Source organism: Furipterus horrens, unplaced genomic scaffold (assembly GCF_987537825.1).
Source record: "Furipterus horrens unplaced genomic scaffold, mFurHor1.1.pri manual_scaffold_3, whole genome shotgun sequence".
In the NCBI taxonomy this organism is placed as follows: Eukaryota; Metazoa; Chordata; class Mammalia; order Chiroptera; family Furipteridae; genus Furipterus; species Furipterus horrens.
This window is the reverse complement of record NW_028327173.1, coordinates 191,342,829-191,365,780: the sequence shown is the minus strand read 5'-3', so window position 1 is coordinate 191,365,780 and position 22,952 is coordinate 191,342,829. Positions and strand designations below refer to the sequence as shown.

The 22,952-nt window shown below is 41.0% G+C and overlaps 1 protein-coding gene across 11 annotated transcripts in view; it reads right to left on the bottom strand.

Annotated features, from left to right (window-relative positions):
- Positions 1-22,952, bottom strand: part of TTLL5 (tubulin tyrosine ligase like 5) — a 257,546-nt gene that overhangs the window by 127,532 nt on the left and 107,062 nt on the right. For 8 of the 11 annotated variants that reach the window (XM_090271201.1, XM_090271202.1, XM_090271199.1 and 5 more), the window contains 3 exons: positions 21,931-22,014; positions 20,970-21,371; positions 17,236-17,420 (listed from right to left, as the gene is read on the bottom strand). In XM_090271201.1, coding sequence (XP_090127327.1) covers positions 17,236-17,420; positions 20,970-21,371; positions 21,931-22,014 — 671 coding nt within the window. Of the gene's footprint in view, positions 1-6,831; positions 7,697-7,846; positions 8,764-17,235; positions 17,421-20,969; positions 21,372-21,930; positions 22,015-22,952 lie in introns of those variants that run through there. The other 3 variants (XR_016509864.1, XM_090271203.1, XM_090271204.1) reach the window with 3 other exon arrangements.

Sequence of the window (22,952 nt, the reverse complement as noted above, 5' to 3'; positions counted from 1 at the left end):
CATGATGACTCTAACCCCATCCAGCTCTGGCTTCCTAGGACATACATTGCTAATGAATAATAAAATAACTTGGGGCTCACTTAGATATGGCCTCAGAATCTTCTTTACAGTCCTGCAGACAAGCGATCGCCAATCAGTCTGAAGTGACAAGGGAGACAAAAACCTACTTTTAACCCCTGTTCTGGAACAGTGCTGTGCAACAGAATGCATTGTGATGATGGAAATGTTCTATAATCTGCGCTGTCCAGTACAGTAGCCAGTAGCCACAGGTGGCTATGATGTATTTGAAATGTGCCTGGTGTGACTGAAGAATTGGATCTTAAACTTTACATAACTTAAATTTAAAAAGCCACATGTCACTAGTGGCTGTCTTAGGAGATGATACAGCTCTAGAGCCTCAACTAGATCTGGCTGGATTTTTGTGTACAGATTTATGTCCTGCTAGAGTTTGGTCCAAACAAATTATCTCTAGGTTGAACGCATTATGAAAGCCTTTGGTCCTTCCTTTCCGCTTCCCAGGACAGGCAGAATGAGTCACTGAACTAAAATGGACTCAAACATCCATTTTGGCCCAGCAGCACCTTATCTTGACTTGGGAGGATGGAAGGGCAGGGCAGATCTCCCAGCACTGACCAGACCTTAATGGTATAAGCCAATTAGAGTCCACATCTGGAGGTTTCCTCCCTAACAGGACAGAGGGATGATGAATATGGCTGTCACTAGGCAACATCTGCTTCTCTGTCCATCTATATTTCTTGAGGTAACATAAAGAAAACTAGCTTTGGTCAGATGAAGGGAAAGTGAAAAACGGCACTTTTATATACCTGGTTTACAATGATGATTAATATCTCACTACTAAAGAATATTAAACAAAATCAGGTTTACAGCACATAAAGACATGGCACCAGTCGCAAAATAGGTGGCTCATCATTATTGTTAGGAGTATTAATCTATTAAGGTGGAGGATGTAGGCACTGGGCCAGTTGGCTCCTCTAGGTTAATAACCAGTCTATGTTACTAAATCCGGGCTGGCCAAGTCATGAATTCATGCCTTTGGTCACAAAAGGGTCTGGAAAACAGATGAGAAAGTTTAACAAAAACTCATTTTGATTACCAAAACTATGACTCAAAAAACATGCCTAACTGATAATGAATATCAACATCTTTATGTGCAAAAGACATTATACACATATGAGAACCTTCAACTCTGTGTTTGGATCTCTAAAATGTCCTATCATAACCAATATTTATGCAAATATGAAACCATTCAGGTTCACTGCAGTAACAGTAATAATAATAATCAAGCCATATTAGCACTGATGATGGCTAAATTTAATGAACACTTTGTTCTTGCCAGGCATTGTTCTAAGCTACATGAGGCTTGTCTGGAAAAAGTCCAGCCATTGTTAATGTAATGAGAATGGTTTGTGTGGCATTGATATAACCTGGCAGCCAAGGAGAGTGGACTGGAATGCATATGCATGAACAATGGCAACTACACTGTACTAGTGAGTGGGGGTGGTAGACACCACTGAGTGAGCATATGTACTGTGTGGGTGTTGCATTCAAAATGACTGAGCGAGGAGAGCAACAAATCTGCATCAAATTTTGTGTTAAGCTTCAACAGTCCTCTGCAGAAACTATTCAGATGATTCAGAAGGGCGCAGCTATGGGCAATGAGTGACTGGCAGCTTCATCATAACAACATGTCTGCTCATGCATCACGTCTCATGCAGTTTTTTTGTGAAACATCAAATCACCCAGGTGACTCAGCCCTCCTACAGCCCAGATTTGGTGCCCTGCTACTTCTGGCTTTACCCAAACCTAAAATCACCTTTGAAAGGAAAGAGATTTCAGACTGTTCATGAGATTCAGGAAAATATGATGGTGCAGCTGATGGTGACTGAGAGAACTGTGTGAAGTCCCAAGGTGCTTACTCTGAAGAGGACTGAGGCATCATTGTCCTGTGTACAATGTTTCTTGTATCTTGTATCTTCTTCAGTAAGTGTCCCCATTTTTCATATTACATGGCTGGGTTATCTTCTAGACAGACTTTGTATATGGTCATTTCATCTTAAGAGACCTCTGTTAGATAGGTATAATTATTTCCCTCACTCATAGATGGGCAAATTGAAGTTGAAAGGTAAAATAACTTGCTCAAGAACAAAAACTTATTACATGTCAGCCCCTAGTTTCAATTCCTGGTCAGCCTGATGCAAAATCTCCCAAATCCTATAGCTCTAACCACTGTATTACTCCCATTGCCTGACATCATTGAGCCCAGAACTTACAATTCCATCTGTGGCCCAGCAGCATCTGCACTACCTGGGAGCTTGCTAACAATGCAGACTCTCAGACCAGCCTCAGCCCATTGAACCAGAACCTGCACTTGCCAAGATCCATGGGTAATTGACTTGTATCATAATCTTTGAGAAGCACTTGTTTAGGGGATGGTAGAAGAGAAAGGAGGAAACAGGAGAGAGGAACCATTGAATGATTCTCCTCCATAAAGCTTAGGAGATCTTCCAGAAACCAAGAGAAATGCCCGGAGGAGGTGAGAAGCAAGATATAAAACAATCAAGGGGAAGGAATAATTCTATGAGGAACTTTAAGGTTTTACTATTTCTCAATGTTGTTTGTATGCTCAAACATCAATATGAGTTATTGTTTAATAATGTCCACGATGCAAAAGTAGATAAAACAGTTCAGAACAAACTTCAGAATATTCCACATCTACTTGTTATGCTGACATGAGAAACAGTGGTCATTAAAAATGAAACAAAACATTTAAGTCTAAAAGCAGTCAGCTTGTTATATTCTTCCACCCCTGCCTTTCTCTAGCTGGTTAGCTAAGTGAAGGATTGCCTGTGGGAAAATCCAGTCAGGAGATCCCACCAGACCTAAAGCTTAGGCAGATGCTTCACCCCTTGCTGTCCTCCTCCCTCCTCTTCTTCCTCTGCTCCCACTCTGCTGGAGCAGCTTATCCAGAGGTTCCACTCCTGTTCCTTTCTTCATGTGCATTTCCACAGTGACCTCAGTGCATTTTTTTTCTTTTAATACCAAAACACTGTTTATTTTAGAGCCAGCCTTCCGAATAAGGCAGGTGAGCAAATATCTGAATGTGTGGGGTAGGGACACATTGTACGCATTCCACATAGACAGGTGTTTAAATTACAGCGGGAATAAATACAGGTGATGGATTGAAAAGAGGGTAGGAGAAACAGAGAGGGAGCCAATTTCCGGCGGCAGGCCCGCCCAAGTGTTACTGCTTGTTATTGCTGTTTGCTAAAAGTAGTGCTGCTGCCAGGGCTATAATTAAAATATGATGGTATCGCCCTGATGGCTTCCCAGAATATACCCACCGCCCACCCAGATGCATAACCTTTTGGTATCCAAAGAAGATTTGGGGCCAGGCCTAAACTAGATCACTGTTGCTCTAGCTTGCATGCTCTAGAAATGCTGCAGTCTCGAATGCTCAAAAGAAGTCCAACTCTCAGACAGTTCAATACATATTTACCGTATTTCCTATCACAGACAAGGCCTTGGATAAAAGCCTAAGGGTATATACACATTTAATTGTGGCCCCTGCCCTCAAGACATGAAGGAATTTGTGTTCTGGAGAGAGAAGACACCTAGACAAACAGCAATATATGAGGCCTCCAGAATGTAAGTGCCATAATAAAAGCACTAAGGAAATTCAAAGAAGGCATGAGCTTGGCCTGAAAGGATACTAGGGGGTCTGTATGGGGGGGTAGGGGGTATTTCCTAGCTAGAAAGGAAAAGCATAAGTAATGCAAAGACAGATAAGCAGGAAGAATGAGAAACAGAAAGCAGTCTAATTTGGCTAAAGCCCAGAGCAACAGAAGATAGGAAGAGACAGACAAAGAGCTGCAGAGGTCTGTCAAGGGTTCCGACAGAGTAGTGCTATGTCAGAATTGTGGGGCAGGTAGGTAAATCTGGGGCTGGTTTTGTGGTCTTGGTGGAAAGGGACTAATAAAAAAGTTCAGATCAGTTGACAATCGCAACAGTCTGGTGGGAGGTAAGAGGGCTGAGATGCAGGACGTACTCCTGCCGGTCCCCCCTCACTTCCCTCCTGGGCTAAGGAAGAGTGCTGGGCCTTGCAGCTGGGGAACTGTGCTTGTAATATGATGAATTCACTTGAGCTCATGTGTTCACTGTCCATGTTTTGTTTTTGGATCAGCCCTCTTTAGGACTACATTTTCCCAGGCATTGGGGATGGGAAGAGGGTACTACCTACCACTGAAGGGAAGGCCAAAGAGCGGGAATCGGAGGCCAGCTTTGTTCTAGGGCCCTGTGAGAAAATGCACCTTTCCTTAGGTGTGTCTCTCCATCCTTCTCTTCAACAGTAAATGCATTGAGGACCAAGATTAGGGGACAGGTCTCGGGGGAAGGAGGATGGCTAGATGGCTTCAGTCCAGGCCTTAGGCCTGGTGAACATAAGAAGACATTGAATCATATGCTATCTCTCTAGCCCAAGTCAGCAAAGCTCGGGATTCCACTCAGGAGTTTACAGCCAAAAATCTTATAGTGATCAGAAGGAGGCTTCCACTTCAAGGATCCCCTTTGGGCATCTTCTCCTCAACCTCAAGATAGTGACTGTGGAACCCTGGGTTCCAGCCACAGTTCTCTCTGAATCAGAGTTTAATAACCATGTGTGCACCACTTCCAGCCCCACCATGCAACACCACAACCAAACATATAAAGATCGGGAGGTTTTGCAGATACTTGAAAAAACAACACAGGTTAACGAAAAAAGTGGGACACTGATGTCCAGTGTGAGCCCTAGAGTCTTCCACCAGCTCAGCTGTTAGCCAGCATCTGCCTTTGTGCACCCCCTCAGGACAAGACACTCCACTCAAAGCAGATCACAGAATTCTACATTTCTATGAAAACGGTTTGTGTATAAATGTAGCGGTAAAAACCCTTCTCTAACTGGGGCTTGCAGATTTTCACATGACTTTACCTTCCTTGACACAGAACCACGGTTTATCACTGCAACTTGGGAAAAACACAACCAGCAAATACATCTACATAGTGATGCCAAGGAAGGCAGGAATTGCCCCCATCCTGGAAACTGGAAAATCAGAAGCTTATTTGTTTTAACTCATTGGCTGTAGGAATGCACTTCCCACTACTTCAGCACAGCAGGATCCTGAAAACTTGTCACGACCACTGTGCGTTTTAGTTCCCAATGTCAAATTTATTTTTCATTAAAGATCTCCCTCAGGGGTAAAGGATCCTTGCCATGAAACTGCTTCAAGGGCACAAGTTAGGGCTGAAAGAGCTTCATGCCATAGTTGCAGGTTTATTTGCCTATCTCACCCCACAAATTAAACGCTCTTTACAACAGGGACTGTACCTTATTCACTGTTGGATCCCCAGGGCTTAGCCCCGTCAGCAGGGACAACAGGATTTATATAGTAAGAGAAGTAGTTGTCATCTACTCTGGAACACACACACACTCACCCTGTCTCCAGTTAGCAACTGGTTTCACCAGTGAGTAGAAAAGTGATTGTCACTAGAGAGCGAGCGAGGAAGTGAAAGGCTCCAAATTGCCTCTTTTTGCATAGATCACAAGGGATGGACTGCTTTGGAATTAGGGGAAATAAAATAATCAGCAACTAGAGTGAGAGATAAGTGTTGCTCTTGCATAATTTTAGAGATGATTTCTGCCTGGTTTGAAGCCTTGGGAACGTTCTCAAATGGTGAAATAATAGCTTTGACATACAGATTTTGTCCCCTGTCTACACAATGCGTACACTGTATTTGTTTCTTCTTAGCACTGAAACTTCAAAGGACTAACACCCCATTTGAGATTCACTTTGTGAACCTCAGATTCACTAGAGTTGTTTGGCAAATCTCATGTGTTTTTACTTATCAAATGGAGATAGAAATTCAACATTAAAAATGTAATTAATAATAGCTTAGCACACGAGCACACCGGCAGCATAGCATTCTCAATGCAGCTTACAATGCTGGCGAAACTCCATTTCCTCATTCTAGTGTGGTCAATAAAAATCTTAGATAATTCTTGTCTGATGAGGTCCAGAAATGGGGTTTCAAAGGATTATTTCACTAATTCAACAAATATTTATCAGATACTTACTCTGGGCTTGGCATTCTTTTTAGCATTGAGGATAGATAGAACAATGCAAAAAATACTTGCCTTCACAGAGATTACAACCTTGTGAGAAATATACCACAAAATATATTTAATGTGTGAAGCAAGGATGACCACAAATTTGGAACAATCATTTTTGGCCAAATTATTGATATTAATAGCCATATGTGACCCGGAAGTTCTACCGTGGAGACCATGGGCATCAACAGGGAGCCTAGTTGGGGGAGTTCCTATAAAATTAATGCAAATCTCTAAATTTGAGTGCACTTTTTTTTTTTTTCAGGAAAATAAAATATAGCTTTCAATCAATTCTCAAAGGGATCTCTGACTCCAGAAAGTTAAGAATCATTTGGACCAACATGAAGATGAATTCTGTCTAAATCTGCATTCACCTGTCCTCAGAACTACATCAATATTTGGTGAACACGCCCTACAATATACAGATGATGTATTAACAGAATTGTACACCTGAAATCTACATACAGGTAACCCCTGTATAACACGGTTGTTAGGTTCCAAACAAACGCCGTGTTATGCAAATCCATGTTCTACAAAACAAAGAACTAGTACAAAAAGGGGGGTTAGGTTCTAAAAATTAAAAATACACACTATTATATTTTTATAATTAAGAGAAATATCTTTATTAAAGCAATTTTCATCAAAAGTATTACATATTAATATGAATTAAGTAATGTTTTCTTTGTCATCACTACTAAGCTCCATTAACCGAATGCATTTTCCTTTTGACAAGATATCCTCATCCTCTGAACTTTCTTGAGCATTACCTTCATTTCTATGCTCTGCTTTTTGCAAAAAATCTGTTATTTTAGATGGCTTGCTTTTAGCTGGGAGATCTTTATAAATTTCGTTATACGGTGCTAAGCACTTTCGAAGTTCTCTCTTAAACTTCGTGTTTCTTTCAGTGCATGGATCTTCATTTAAGAAATATGACTCTAACTGTTTGGCTAAATCTAGGCCTTTCTTTACACTTTTCAGAGTAAACTGTTTAACTTCTTCATTTTCATCAGTGCTGTTGTCCCCTAAGTTATCTTAGCACATTCCAGATGTCATTTCCACCAAAATTGCTTCATCAGTTTCTTCTCCTACCAGCAATTCTTGGATATCTTCTACAGTCATATCATGTTAGAGCAAAACCGTGTTACAGAGGTAGCATGTTATGCGGTGGGTTTCCCTAATTCTCTAACCGTGTTAGAGCGAAACTGTGTTATAGAAGTACCATGTTATACGGGGAGTACCTGTAGTTTTATTAACCAATGTCACCCCAATAAATTCAATACAATAAATTTTAAAATTTTTTAAAAAGAACTATATCCATATCATCTTGAGAATAATATTCTCTGTGTCATTCATATACAACAGTTCATAAGAATATGACTGCATCAATTAATCATGTCACAGAAGTTGTCATTGTCTCCTGACCATGGAGATCTGGATGATTTCAAATGGGAAATGCTGTGGCTAGTTCCTCCTGACTTGTTCAGTATATGTTGCTAGAATAAAAAGTTACACTTGAACAGGAAACACCAGCAGACCCTCTTTCAAGCAGGATAAAAGAAAATGAAAACCAAGTGTCAGATCTGCACTTATTATATGATTTTCACCATTAGAGAAATATTAGAGGATATATTCAATCAAGAATATGAAAAGAATCATCTTTAAACAGATATATTATAAATACTCCTCCAAGGGTACTTCATGAGCATTTATTAAATGATTAGCAACAACAACCAATGTTTTAAACCATAACAACCAACATGTCCTAAGGTAGTTCCAACTCCTGTATCTGCTCCTGAATGCTAATCAAATAGACCTCAAGAAATTGATACTCCAATTATCAGGAGATAAGGGTTATTATACTAACTAAATTTTAAAGAGTTGGGAAAAGTAGGGAATCTCTGCAATCCCTGTTACATTAGCACAAAGTTCTCTTGTCACACCTTTCTCCTCTGTCATTTATATAATATACATATAAATAGAGACATTTAGTGTTCCAAAATGCAGAAAGAGTTCTTCGAGATCAAGATGTGCCAAAGACCTCCCTGGGAAACCTTTCAAAATGGTCACACCCCTTTGCTGTGCTTCCAATGTATACAATTCAGTTTTTGTGAGTGGATGGGGCTACCGCCACCATAACAAATGAAGCCATTCTTATTGAATCTCTGGGGATTAACAAGGCTGAACTTCACCTGCTCAAGGATCAGTTGACTTCACCATACAAGAATCTGATAAGGAGTTCACTCAACAAACAACTGATAATCCAGACAGAGCCAAACATTTCTCAGCTTGCTTCAGAGAGTGGAAAAGCACTTGTAATCATGAAAATACAGAAGATGGTCAACTGCTCACTTCTCTGCAGGCTCAAGAACTGGCTTGGCTACAACTCTGGGCAATGTCGCAGGAAGCACAGGCTCACAGAGTTAAAGCCCAGTCATTTTAGTCTGATAAGAGGTAAGAGTCCTGATTAAAGCAGGAAGAGGCAGAAAAGCAAAAAGAGAGAGCGTGGAATCAGACAGACCTGGATTTGAGTCTGGTTCAATCACTTTCCGTTTGTTTGCGTGATCTTAGCCATCACTTATCCTCTAAGCTTCCATTTTCTTCATCTGTAAAAAATAAGTATTTAGCCCGGGCTGGTGTGGCTCAGTGGACTGAGCGCCGGCCTGTTAACCAAAAGGTCACTGGTTCAATTCCTGGTCAGAGCACATGCCTGGGTTGTGGGTGTGCGAGAGGCAGCCAACTGATGTTTCTCTAGCACATCAATGTCTCTCCCTCTCTTTGTCCCTCCTTTCCCCTCTCTCTAAAAATAAGTAAAATACTTTTTAAAAAAGTATCTACCTCATAGGGTTAGAGAGAATGCATATCTCTCAGCACAGTGCCTAGAACAAAAATAGATGTTCAATTAACGTCAGCTGCTTTTTTATGAAAGGCAGGTATGGTATTATCAATTTAAAAAATAGAGGAGCAATAGTTAAAAAAAAAAAAAGAATACAATAAAACCGACAAAATGCAGAAAAGGTCTTTTCAATTTAACAAGCATGTGATAAGTGCCTACCAAGTACAAAGTGCTGTGCTAGGTGAATGTCAGAAAGAATTGCCATCACACAGCTTATATCTCAAGAAGAAAGAAGAAACATAAAATATGTATAATAGATAAGTTAAGAGAGACTGGCTAATGAAGGGCTTGAAGGAACATAGAAAATGGACAGATCACTTCTAGCTGGGGCAGCATGAACTTCTTCATCTAGTTATTTATAAAATATGTATTGAGTACTTTGAGATCAGGCTGGAAAAAAATGGTGAGAAATGGACATGGTCCCCCTCCTCAATCAAATACCTTACAGGCCGGTAAAATCAACACATTTATTGAGCACTACTTGAGTCAGGTTTCGAGGCTGCCAAAGACACTGCCCTCAAATTGTTTGCTGGCTAATAAGGGAGACAGCTATCTGGACAGGCACTGTGGTGAGTGAAATGGCATGCATATGAGTGAAGTGGCATCTATGTGGAGCTTGAGCGGATACATAAAATTAGACATGGTGACTGGGGAAGACTTCCCATGAGAAGATAGCACATAGTGAGGCCCAGAGACTAACAGAAATTCTGCTCGAACCTCACAAAAGCATGTGCGATGGGAGAGAGACAGGCTAGAGAAGTAGCCTGCAGCCAGATTCTAAATTAAGGCTTTGAGTAACATTTAATAGCTTGGGCTTCATATTATAGATAACAGGAAGCCCCCCTTGCGATTCTTGAGCAGAGGAGTACTATTATCAGGCTTGTGATTTAGAAAGATCCCTTTAGAGCAAAGACTAGGGTGAGTAAGAGGAGACTGGCTGGGAGACAATTTAGGAGGTAATTGCAGCTGTCCAGTTGAAAGATAATTATGGCCTTAAGCAGGATGGTAGATAGGAAAGTGAAACAGAGAAGATATATATATCAGCGACACTATAGAGTCAGAATCAACAAGACGTGGCAACTTGCCTGAACATAGAGGGAATAAGGAAGTAAAGAGAGACCATGATAAACCAAAGGCTCCTTCCCTAAACTACCAGGAGAACTGCAGAGTGGACTAACAGAAAGGAAAAAAGGGACAAAAACAGAGAGGTTTTAGATATGTTCAATATTTTTTGAATGTTTTCAAAATATGTTGAATATTGTAGATGCTGGTAATACCCTTAGGTGGAAAAGTCTAGCAGGCAGCTGGGAATTTGAACCTGGCACTCAGCAAAGAGGTCCAAGTGCCCATCAGGAGATGGGTGGATAAAAAAAAATCTGTGATACATTTATACAATGGAATACCACTCAGCCATAAAAAAGAAGGAAATATTATCTTTTGTGACAGCATGGATTGACCTGGAGAGCATTATGCTAAATAAAGTAAGCCAGTCAGAGAAAGACAAGTATCACATGATTTCACTCATATGTGGAATCTAATAACCAAAATGAACTAACAAGCAAAACAGACAGACTTATAGCACGCTGACAGCTGTTGGGGTGGGGTGGGGGCTGGATGGGGAGGTGGAGGAATAGAGCAAAAATGAGAAAAAATACTCATGGATGTGGAAGATAGTGTGGTAATTGCTGAGGGCATAGCGGGGACAAATAGTGATGGATGGAGACCTGACTTGGGGTGGTGAACACACAATACAGTGTACAGATGATGTGTTGTGGAATTGTGTACCTGAAACTTATATAATTTTGTTAACCAGTGTCACCCCAATAAATTCAATGAAAAGGAAAAATAAGACACCTATTCAGAGAGAGGGAAAAGTTCTGCTGTGCTCTGGAATTCAGAGATGTGCTGGAGGATACCGGTGAAAAGCAGAGAGAAGCAGATGCTCAGGCTTCCTCCCACCTTCATTCTGAGAGACTCTGCTCTTGACACAGAGATTCTCCAGTGCCAGGATTTATACTGAAGGTCTATATAGCAGTGGCTTAAAAAAATGTTGAAAATTGAATCTAGTTTTCAGGGAGAAGAGGAGGAAGAAATGAGCTCTCTGGGATTTTTAAAGGGTTGAAGCAGCCAAGGGAAGTTTTCAGGGAGGAGGTAGTCAATCACAGTGCCACATGATAAAGCAGAACGGGGATTAAAAACAGGTGACTGAAGCTGGCGATTTCAAGGTCATCAGGGACCTTAGAGAGAGAGCTGGACAAAATGGTAAGAGATGAAGTGAGACTGCAAGAATAAGGCGAGGAGGACTGTGGGCAGCAAGGGTGTGTTACTTCGAAAGAAATCCAGCAGCACAGGGACAACACGAGCTGGAGGGGGTGGCCCGGCAAAAGAAAGGTTATTTTAGAATAAGACCATGCAGGAAGCCAAGGAACTAAGGAAAATTGGGGGCTTAAAGCCTAGAGAGACAAAGAAGAGGTAGGTAAGATCAATGGGAGTGAGGTCTTAGAGCAGGGAGGCACAGGGATCCCGGAGGACAGTAGTCTTGATACTAAAATTATTCCATCTTACCAATAAGAAAATCAAGGCACAAGGTTAAGTAACTTGTCCAAGGTCTCACTGACTCAAGAACTTCTGCTTTTTCCACTAACCCTTTTTGTATGAAGGAATGAAGACAATGTATACGGTACGAAGTAGTACACAGAAAGCACGAAGAACCAAAGGAGTTACACTTAGAAAACAACCACAAAATCAGAACACAAGGTACAGGAGTTCAAATGTGGGCCGATAAGCTAAGGAGGCAGGAAGCAAGTCTCCAGGGCCAAATGCCAGGCCTGTGATACGAACTGAGTGCCATCCGACTCAATTCTAAAGAACATTTGTAGCCAGGTCAGAAATTTAGCTCCCTCTCTGCCAAGTTCACTTTCGAATGGGAATTTTTGAAATTCAAACTCACTCAAAGTCTACTGCAGACCATGAAGAAATCAGGAAGACTATAATGGTAGCTGCTGCAGCAGAAGAAATGAAAAAGAATTCCTCTGTGAATTCTTTGAATTCATATGAATGAGTGAGAGTGAATGAGTAACTGGTGTGAACCAAACATTCTACGCCTAAGCATATAAACCTTCGCTAGGACTAGGCAGGAAAGGATCAGAAGGGGCAAAAAATAAAAGAAATAAATGGTTTTCTTTTCTACTCTCCATCTAAATGAAAAATGTGAGAAACACAAAGTGTCTCCTCCCTCCTATGTGTCTGTCAGCACATTTCCAGGAGGCCTGGCCACATCCCGGGCACTGGCTGGCTGCGGAACAGAGACTGACGGAGCACATTCATTGGCGTTGGAGCCCTCGCCTGGGTGGTCTGCTGTTATCCCTTTGATTAAACTCCCAGGCTGGAAGAGCTGGAGCTGCTCCTAATGATAGCTGGGCCCTGAGATCTCACTCTCGCCTGCACAGAGAGGGCCACTGCTCCCTCGGAGTCCCTGCCTCCCACTCCTCACCACAGAGCTGGGTCGATCTGCCGCATTCTTGTGTTCACTCCCAGCAATGACCACAAAGGGCTACGTCTGTGCAGTGTTGCGTGGTGGAGAGCTCCCGGCACTGAGCGAGGCGGAGACAGTGAGACTTCACACTGAAGCTCCACTCCGGCCCCCTGTCTGCTCCCACAGTGCGGCCCCCACCACAGGCGACATGCTTGTGGAAAACCCTGCTTCCAAGGGTGTACATACGGATGTCCAGAGGATTCTGTCCCCACAAAATAACCAGCCTCTCACAGGACAAGGGAAAGACCGAAATGTGACCTGCCCTCTGCTCTGCTCTGTGAGATACTTGTTGAATAATGGTATGTTAGCCCTGGCTGGTTTGGCTCAGTGGATTGAGCGTCGGCCTGCGAGCTAAGTGTCGCTGGTTCGATCTTCCAGTCAGGGCACATCAGAGAAGGAAAACTCTGACTCCAAAAAACCTCCGCTGCCTTGCGGCATACCTCTTCAGGGGAAAGGCTAAGGGAGTAAACCCCGACAGAAAATCCGGAGCCGGAGTCCCTAAGGCGGTTTGACGTTGTAGTCAACACCGGCAACTCCTGCGGTGCACCTGAAGCCAAGCTGTATTGACTCCGTCTTTCCCTTGGACCCTTCAGCTGCGAAGAGAGGGGGGGTCTGCTGCATGGGCAACAGCAGACCCTCCATATCACCCTGCCCAGGCTCTGTAGCTTCAGCTTCACTGGAGAGGACACTCCAGCGTCATCGTAAGATGTCGATTCAACACGGGAGGAGACAGATACCGTGTCACTCCCGAGTCGGACTGCACAGCCATTCTCGGCGGTGCAGATAGACTCTTAAGAAGCTACACCATCGTCTCTCGAGACGGATGGCTGCCGACGACGACGAATGGTATGTTAAGAACACGTATCTCTTCTTATTTCAAGCATACTTCTGCTGGCCACGGTGGTCAGGAAAGTTTGACATTCTTATGTGTTCTAGGCTACAAAGTTCAATCACTGCAGAAGTAGTCAAAGTCATGACAAGGTAAATGAGGTTCTTTTTGCCATACTAATTTATAATATAGCCTATAATGTAAATTCTGGATAACTCAGTTTTATTATCAAATGTTTGGGTTGTCAGAGCACTTCACTGCTTTACTTTTGGCTGGTTCACTGTCCCTCTGCATCTTTACCAGTGGCAGAGAGAAGGGTTGACATTGCCTCATGCCCCAATCCACCCTCCTCCGAGTCACCCCCATCATCTGTGGCTCCCTGTCATCTCTGAGATGAAGAATGGGTTCCGGCGAGAGGCATTCAAACCTCTCCGTGAATCAGCCCTTGTCTTCTCGTCCCGTTGCCATCGGAGCTGTTTTGGGACATTCTGGGTTGTTCTGGGCTGTTCCAGGCTGACCCCCTGTCCTCCAACACCACGAGCTAAAATGTGAGTGAGTTCGTGCTGAGGACTGTGTCTTCCATCATTCCCATAGCTTAGTGCCCACTCCTGGAACACTCAAGAGCTTCATAAAACACTTTTGAATGAATCAATTAAAAAAACACATCTGAATAAAGACTTTTTATGAAAAAAGCCACTAAAAACTTTAACGGGCTAAGTAGTTGAAATTGTGGACAAAATAAGATGATTTTCCAGAAAACGCCATTTTTATTTTTAATACTTATCTTTCAAAACAGCAGAATTTAAAATCAGCTTTCCTTAGTAGGTCTTTTATCAGTTGCTCAAGAAAGCAATATGAAGATCTATCAATTTGTGTGCTATGAATTAAAGCAATGTTCAGAGGAAAGTTCATAGCTTTAAATAGAATAAAAAACAAGGATAAATAAAAATAAATAAATTAAGTATCCAACTAAAGAAACTGGGAGGGAATACCAAAATAAAGCTAAGAAAGGCAGAAGAAAGAAGGATAAAACAAACAAAAAAACCCAACAACTAGAAAACTGAAACAACAGAATGAATACATATATCCAAAATTATCTCATCAAAAAAAGGGAAGTGGGAAAGAAAATATTCATTAAGGCGATCAGATATATGAAAAAAAAAGGGGGGGGGGACATGAACACAAACTAGGAATTGCAAATAAGGAATTAATCTCAGATAAGGGGAAATCAAAAGCATGTAAAGTTATTCCCAGACACGAAATTGTTTCTGATGAAGCTACTGAGTGTAAGCTTTTATGCCCCAGATCCAGAGAGAAAAGCAGAGGGCCCACCATCTCCTGTTTGGACGCCCACCCCTCACCAGAAAGCCACAGACACTACAGTACTGGCCTCAGTGAGTAAGAAACTAACTCAGTGAGTAAGAAACTTTCATCCAAGACACAGCTAGGAAAAAAGGAAACAGCTAGTAAACAAATGTGCCAAAGCCTATTTAAGCCATTATAATATGTTATTAGTTATCAGAAAATGAGGAATAAAAGGCTGAATTTTCCAAATTCCAAATTAAGGAATTACTTGCTCTGGGGGGAAGGGACCTAATAACTTATAATTGAGCTTTTCAATAACTACATTCATTTTGGTAACATCACACTGTACCCCAAAACTTACTGTTTCAAATCAAGATAGAAGTCATTTATTATTGAAAGCCATTTTAAGGCTGAAATAACAACATTTCCAAGTACAGTCACACCTTGGTACTTCTCAGCTTCAGAGTTTGTCAAACCTGTACTCAGCATTTTGATGAGAAAAAAAATGTTTCAGCACTTGGTGCTTGCTTGGGACTCGTCGCACCTGCTAGAACTTTAATGAGTCACAATGCTGCCCCACAAGACAAAGTGCCTCATCATTTGGTACTTGTCATGAGTCCTGGAACAAATTAACAACGCGTACCAAGGTACCACTGTATGTGACATTTAGACTTTACAAAGAGGTTTCTGAACACTATTGCCATGATATTGTTTTATTTTTTCCTCCTGACAACAAATAAAGACCTTGAAGTTGAGATAAACTGAATGGGCTTTCCAAAATCACAAAGCTAGTCAGTAACGGAGGGCAAGTCTTCAGATGGCTAATTCCACCCTCTTCCCACCGCTGCCCCCTGCTTATTATACACTACAGCCCCTTCCTCAGCAGTGTTCCAAGCACTGATCATCCTATTACCAAGACTCTAAAAGTTAAGACTGAAGTTCAGATCCCTAGGAAGAGGAGTCTGATGGACTTTTAATTCACTGGCACCGAAATACTTCCTAGGTGAGACAGAAGGAATGATGAGAGATGACTTTCCAATTAGGATACAATCACCTTAGAGAGTCCCACAAGATCAGGATCCTGTCATTTTGCAAGGTTTGCAATCCACCAATGACAGAAGTTGAAAATATGTAAATACCAATATTAGCTATGGTTTTTAATTTTTTACCACTGTTGCAAAGAAAACATTTTAATGTCTTGGTGCTTCTAGCTGTTCGTTTATAAACTGGAAACACACTCTAGTCAATGACCCAATGAAAAAAGTGTAGCAGATCACTGGCCCCCCTCTCCTTTCCTCACAGCCACTTGGCCTTTCAAAATTCCTTCCCATCTGCTATGGCCGTGATATGCCACTCCCCCTTCCCATCGTCCTGTCACTCAACTCTAACTACCCAACTCCCTTTAATTCTTAACATCATCCTTAAAAGATTCTTTGCTTCCTGCTTCACATTAGGCCTCCTCACCTACTCCCTTCAAACTACTAGGGATTTGAAAAAGAAAATTAATTACATCCTCCCACACTGGGGCAAGGCTGAAGTAAAGCTAAGGCTCACCTTTAATTTTGGTCCTAAATTTTACACAGAGAAGTAGGGCACCACCAGGGAGCAGTGTGTTGCCTGCATTAGAATACGTGCTTCAAGTAATTTTCAACTTCACTTTTTTCTATACTTAATATCATTACAGAGTTGTCGCCATTTAAGGAATTTGACACAAGAGATACAGCAAAATATAACTATGGAGTTAAGTTATGATCATTTCTTTGGAGGACTTTGATGCCATTTTGCTTTAAGGAAAAGGAGAAGATATGGCTTCTACTTCTAGTTAAATACCATGGGGATAATCATGCAAGAAGAGCAAAAAGAATCCCAAAGTTCTTGAAAGTTTCATCTAACCTCATTGTGTTGTAAGTTTGTTATTATCTATCTAGCTTAAAGCTAAAATCCAGCTTGCCAGATGACCGTACCACATCGTTTCTTTCAGCCTCAGTTCTCCCCATCTGTAAAGGGGGAGAACGACACATGCTGAATAAGGGTGTACTGAAATGCTTCATTAATCAGCATCCATATAACATCCTGAGATCACGAGATGAAAGATGGTACAGTTAAAAAAAAAAAAAAGAAAGAAAAGTAAAGTAAAAGGTAATGCTATGGCATTCTGGTGAAAATTTTTATGAGACTAGAATTCACTAGAAAATTTTACCGAGGAAGGAAGTTATTTTTAAAGATCCTTTAAAAGTACATTTACAGTTGAACATTCAAGGCTGTTTATCCATGAAATAAGTATACCAGAGTCAGTAGTAGACTTAACTTTGCAATACCTGTAAACAGAAACTCATTTTCTTCAAAGCCGAAGAGGAACGCTTTCATTCTTCAGCTTGAAACCGGCTATAATACTCACTCAACAGGCATCAGTATATGGAAATTAGTACAGACAGGCAAGAAAGGACAGTGTACCCTGTCGCTAATTTTGTCTCGGGTCCACAGAGCCCATGGGCACCCCAAACTGTCCATACCTGCTGGGTGAGGAGATTGATATGAGCGGAGGAAGAATACTGCCTTGCTGCCTGCTTCTCGGCCAGCCGCTGAAGCTCGGCTGTGACCATGCTTTGGCTGTACTGCCTGCTGTACGAAAAAGCATCTTCTCCCTCCTTTTGTAATCTGGCCGCTCCTGAATGCTGCTTGTTTGGGTGGCCTGAGCCTGTTAAAAAAAAAGGGGTGGGGGGTAGTTTTCCTCCCATTAAAAAAAAGTCCTGGAAAACTTAGCATGATGACAGAGAAATCTTAGCCAGATCACTTACCTGAACCCTAAGGATGTCTGGCAACATAAGGAGCAATAAACTATCTTCCAATGCTCACAAAAATAAAAAGGAATTCTTATTATACCCTAAAAACTCTTCCTACTGCCAAATTGTTACACACTTTTATTAATGTGTTTTTGCGTACTATGCTAGCTTCTCACACACACAAAAATTTTATCCTGGGTAGTGGAAACTAACCAATCCTAGAATTTACTAATCTTGAACAATTATGTAACTTTGAAACTTATTATAATTCTCGTTTTTCTTTTGTGACTGTACTTGTCTATGGCATCTGCTGTCAAATCATCCACAATCCTTCTAACAAAGCTCTAATATCAGAGTTCTGTTATTTTTGAGCACAGAAATTCTGGCAAAAAAATTATTTAATATAAAATCAAGGTTCATATTTTTCTTTGCTAAAGGTCACCCATGTTGAAAAAATTTTTAAATCCAAGAAAGCCGAAACACTGTAATGTGTTTCCTTTCCGTCTCATTAATGCTTCTATTCTGTTATCATTGTGTATATACAATTTGGAGACACTACTTAAAAAAAAACTAAACTTTTTCATGTTTATTATGTGATACAAAATACTACTTAGGTGAATAAGTTATAAAGCATATTGTTTGTTTGTTTTTGGTTTTTCAATTACAGTTGTCCCCTTTTCCCCTAATTTCTCTCCCCCACCCAACCCACCCCCTCTCCCGCAATCATATCCCTCCCCGTTGTCCATGTCCATGAGTCATTTATACGGGTTCTTTGACTAAACCCTTCCCTTACTTATCCCCCTTCTCTCCCTCTCCCCTCCCACCTATTGACTGTTATTCTGCTCCTTGTCCTATTTAGTTCGTTTGTTTATGTTGTTCTTTAGTTTCCTGTATTAGGTGATATCATATGGTATTTTTCTTTCTTTGCCTGGCTTATTTCACTAAGCATAATTCTGTCTAGTTCCATCCATGTTGTTGCAAATGGCAGGAGTTCCTTCTTTCTTTCTGCTACATAGTATCAAAAAACTGTGGTACATTTATAAAGCATATTGTAATGAACACCTGTGAACTTATTTCCCGACCCAAGAACCACATTACCAAATAAAGGGGATAAGAAAATGTAAAGACAACAATAGAATGGGAGAAAATCTAAAACATGTAACTGACAAGGGACTTGTTTCTAGAATATATGAAGAACATTTACAACTCAACAATAAAAAGACAAATGTCCCAATTCAAAAATGGGCAAAGAATTTGAATAAATATTTATCCAAAGAAGATATACAGATGACCAGTAAGCACATGCAAAGATGCTCCACATCATTAGTCACTGGGGAAATGCAAATGATAACCACAAAAATGAGACACTACTTCAAACCTATCAGGATGTGTAAAATAAAAATACAGAACATAATAAGTGTTCACAAGTATGTGGAGAAATTGGAACCTTCATACCCTGCTGGTGGTAAAATGTTATAATCACTTTGGAAATTCCTCAAAAAGAGGAACTATAAAGTCATCATATGACCCAGCAATTCTACTCCTAGGTTCCCAGGTTTACACCCAACAAAAATGAAAACATGGGTCCACACAAGCACTTGTACATAAATGTTCATAGAAGCATTATTCATAACAGCCAAAAAGTGAAAACAACTGATAAGTGGACAAATAAAATGTGGTACATCTAGCCAATGGCATATTACTCAACCATAAAAAGAAATGAAGTACCAATACATGCTACAACATGGATGAACCACAAAAACATGACAACTGTACAACAGAAAAATAAAAAAAAATTTTAAAACCATTATGATAAGTGAAAGAAGTCATTCACAAAAGAATACCAATTGTGTGATTCTATCATTACTTTAATGAAAATGTTCTAAAACATTAAATGTTCTAAATAGGATAGTGGTGTTGCAAAACTCTGTGAATACGGTAGTCCCTCTCTATATCACGGTCCACTTATCGCGGCCTCACTGTATCGCGGGGTTTTGCGGTACTGTATATGTATGTTGTTAAAGTTACGTAGGTTTAAGAGTGTAGAATATGTTTAAGAACATAAGTAGTGTTTATAAACGTGTGGAAAAGGTTAATAAGGGAGTGGGAAAGGTTAATAAGGGACTGGGAATGGTTTATAAGTGTGTCAGAAGGGTTTATAAAGCCTTAAAATATATATAAATACCAAAATAAATGTAAGGTTTCTACTTAGCGGATTTTCACCTATCGCAGGGGGGGGTGTCTAGAATGTAATTCCCTCACTTATCGTGGGTATTACGTTCTAGACCCCCCTGCGAAGCAGGAACTTTACATTTATTCTACACTTTTAAACCTACATAACTTCAACAACATACGTATATAGTACCACTAAATCCCACGATATAGCAAAAAATCCGTGATAGATAATTAAATATAATATTTTAAAACATCCCGCGATACATTGAGGCCACGATAAGTGAACTGTGATATAGAGAGGGACTACTGTTTACTAAAAACTACTGAATCGTACAACTTAAATGGGTGAATTTTATGGTATGTGAGTTGTATGTCAATAGAGCTCTTATTTAAAATGGGGGAAAAGCCCTGGCCAGAAAGGCTCAGTTAGTTGGAGCATCATCCCATACACCAAAAGGTCATGGGTTCGACGCCTGGTCAGGGCACACGCCTAGGCTGTAGGTTCAATCCCTGGTCAGGGTACATGCTGGAGGCAACCGATGAATGCTTCTCTCTCACATTGACGTTTCTCTCTAAAATCGATAAATATAAATTTTTTTAATGGGGAAAAAACTTGAATATAATACGAGTCGATTTCACTTAAAATTAGATACCTTATTTTAAGAATTCTTTGGTTATTTTTTCAGGTCATACTTTGAATACACTGAAAAATAAAATGATACTAATTTGTCTGATGTCAGAAGATTGCACACAGCACACTCATAGGTATATGATTATCTATGATGGGAAATCTCTTAACTAGACTGTAAGCTCCTACTAAATAGAAGACTCGTCTTATTCATTTCTTTATCCCCAGCACCTAAAAGAAGTCCTATTTTATTTTGTATCAAAAATGCCACTGGACCAAAAGCAAGACTCTTCCTTAATCATATTAGAACAATGCGGTCCTGACTGGCATGGCTCAGTTGGTTGGACATAGTCCTGCAAGGCGAACAGTTGCTGGTTTGAAACCTCATTGGGGCGCATGCCCAGGTTGCGGGTTCGATCCCCTGTCAGGGTGCATGCGAGAGGCAACTGATTGATGTTTCTTGTATCGATGTTTCTCTCCCTCTCTTACTCCCTCCCTTCCCTTCTCTCTAAATATAAGTAAAACCTCAAAAAAAAAAAAGAGACCAATGCAGCGTGTCCCTTTACCTATCAAAAGAAAAGGCAAAGGGAAAAGATGACACTCTTCTCACTGGGGCTGGGAGGAGCCGACACTGCGGTCTGCCTTTCCTTTTCTCACTCACCTGCCTTTGCTGAAGAGGGACGAGACAGTTTCTGGCTATAGATTTGCGCAGCACTTTGGAACGAGGAAAAGGGCCCAATGGTGTAACTGCCTGAGCGACAGCGTGGCAGGCCAGCAGGGCTTGGGACGCTCTGGGTCCCACGGTGTATGGAGGGCACAGCACTGTCAGAGACAGTGTTCAGTACAACTGCTGGCTGGTGAGGCATGCTGGGGCTGGTGGGAGGAATCTGAGATACAGAAGAACGGTGGCCAGGCCCTGGGGAGAGGTCAGAGGTCACAACCACACATGACAAGTGGGTATTGGGAATTTTCTGTGGAAGAGTAGCCGCAGGACCAGAAAAAGAAGCAGAGGAAGAATTGGTATAGACTAATCTAGCCTCCTTTTCTGCTGAAGTGGTAAATCCTATTGAAAAAACAAACAAAACAAAACAAAATCATTTTAAGAAAAACTGACATATAATCACAATAAAGCATGAAGTAAACATTTTTAAACATCAAAATAATCTTAAGAAACAAATCTTGAAAACTGCAGACTTTACTAAGTATTCATCATGAATTTAATGAAAGTTTGCCTACAGAGACAACCTGGCAACTGAAATAGTTTATTTTTAGTCCTTTCTCAAAGCTGGAGTTGGGATTAGCTCCATTAACTAGAGCAGGAGTTTTACAAGTGTTAGGGCATCAGACAAAGTTGCTGGTGCGACAGCTAACGCCCTTCCTTCTGCTTTTCACCCTTCTAGAAAAGTGCTCAGAACTTCTAAACATTAAAGTGAGAAATTCCTTGGAGGGAAAACAGGTTCTCAGTAGATAAGAAGAAATTCTCAGGGAAAAGGAAGAACAAAGAAAAGAAACTTCTTAGGGTAATGTCTCCTGCTCTAGAATCATTTCATATCTGAGGACTATTTTTTTCTTTTAAGAATTTATCAGTGAGCAGCAAGACTATGTAGTTCGAAGCCACTCACGAGATAATTTATCAGCATGAATTTCCGTTGCGTGTTGCTGTTTGGGCTGCTTTATTTTCACTTCTTCCATCGTTTCAGGGTGATCTGAAATAAAAGATAAATACTGACTTTATGCTCTCCTACTAATCAAATGCGAGGGCATCACCTCACTTGATTTTGTTTCCAAAATATAACGCAACTAGTGATCAATCCTCGGTACCATTGCTAATCTCAGCACACTACCCAAGGATGGCCAGGGCCACTGCCCTGCTGGGTGGGCAACCCACCAAATAATTTCCAGCTATCCCCAACCCCAGCTCCTGCTAACTGAACCGGGGAAAGCCCTTTAAACCCAGGGCAGCCATTCATGGACTGACAACAAGCAAGGACATGCCTGGAAAAGAAGATAAGTAAGGGCAGTCAGACGCCTCTGCCAAGAATTCAGACAATGGGAACAAGAGACCAAGCTGGTTGGTAGTACCCACTGGAGCAAAGAAGTTGTGATATGTATGGAGCGGGGCAACTATCAAGAGATAGAAGAGCCCCAATATTTGTTGGCATGACACTTGATATTCCAATGCAATGTCTGCATCTTAAAAGAAACTCCTTGGCTTTACTTCAGTAAATTGAGTGAGTTTGATTAGTATATTCAACAACAGTATCACTCTAATAAAATAAATTTCCACTATAATAATTTAGGTTTTTTTCTACCACAGAATTCAGAAAAAGCAAAGCCAGAACTAATCATATAATTAGGGGACTATTCCATAAACTTTCTCAAGGGCTAAGCTCATAGAGAAACTTAAGAAAGGCCATTTCACAGATCACCTTTCAGAACAAAAGAATCAGGACATCGGAATTCTCTTCTCTCCCCCACCGCCAGTTGTGGTCACATTGTCACACATCTGTGTGCTCCTGTATGAAGTGAGTCTGGATACTGTCAAGTGACATAATGCTGTTTATTTGGTTGAGGCTTTCCTTTCGCCCCTCTACTTACCCTTGATAGGTACAGACAGGTACAGATCCCCTTAGCACATGAACCC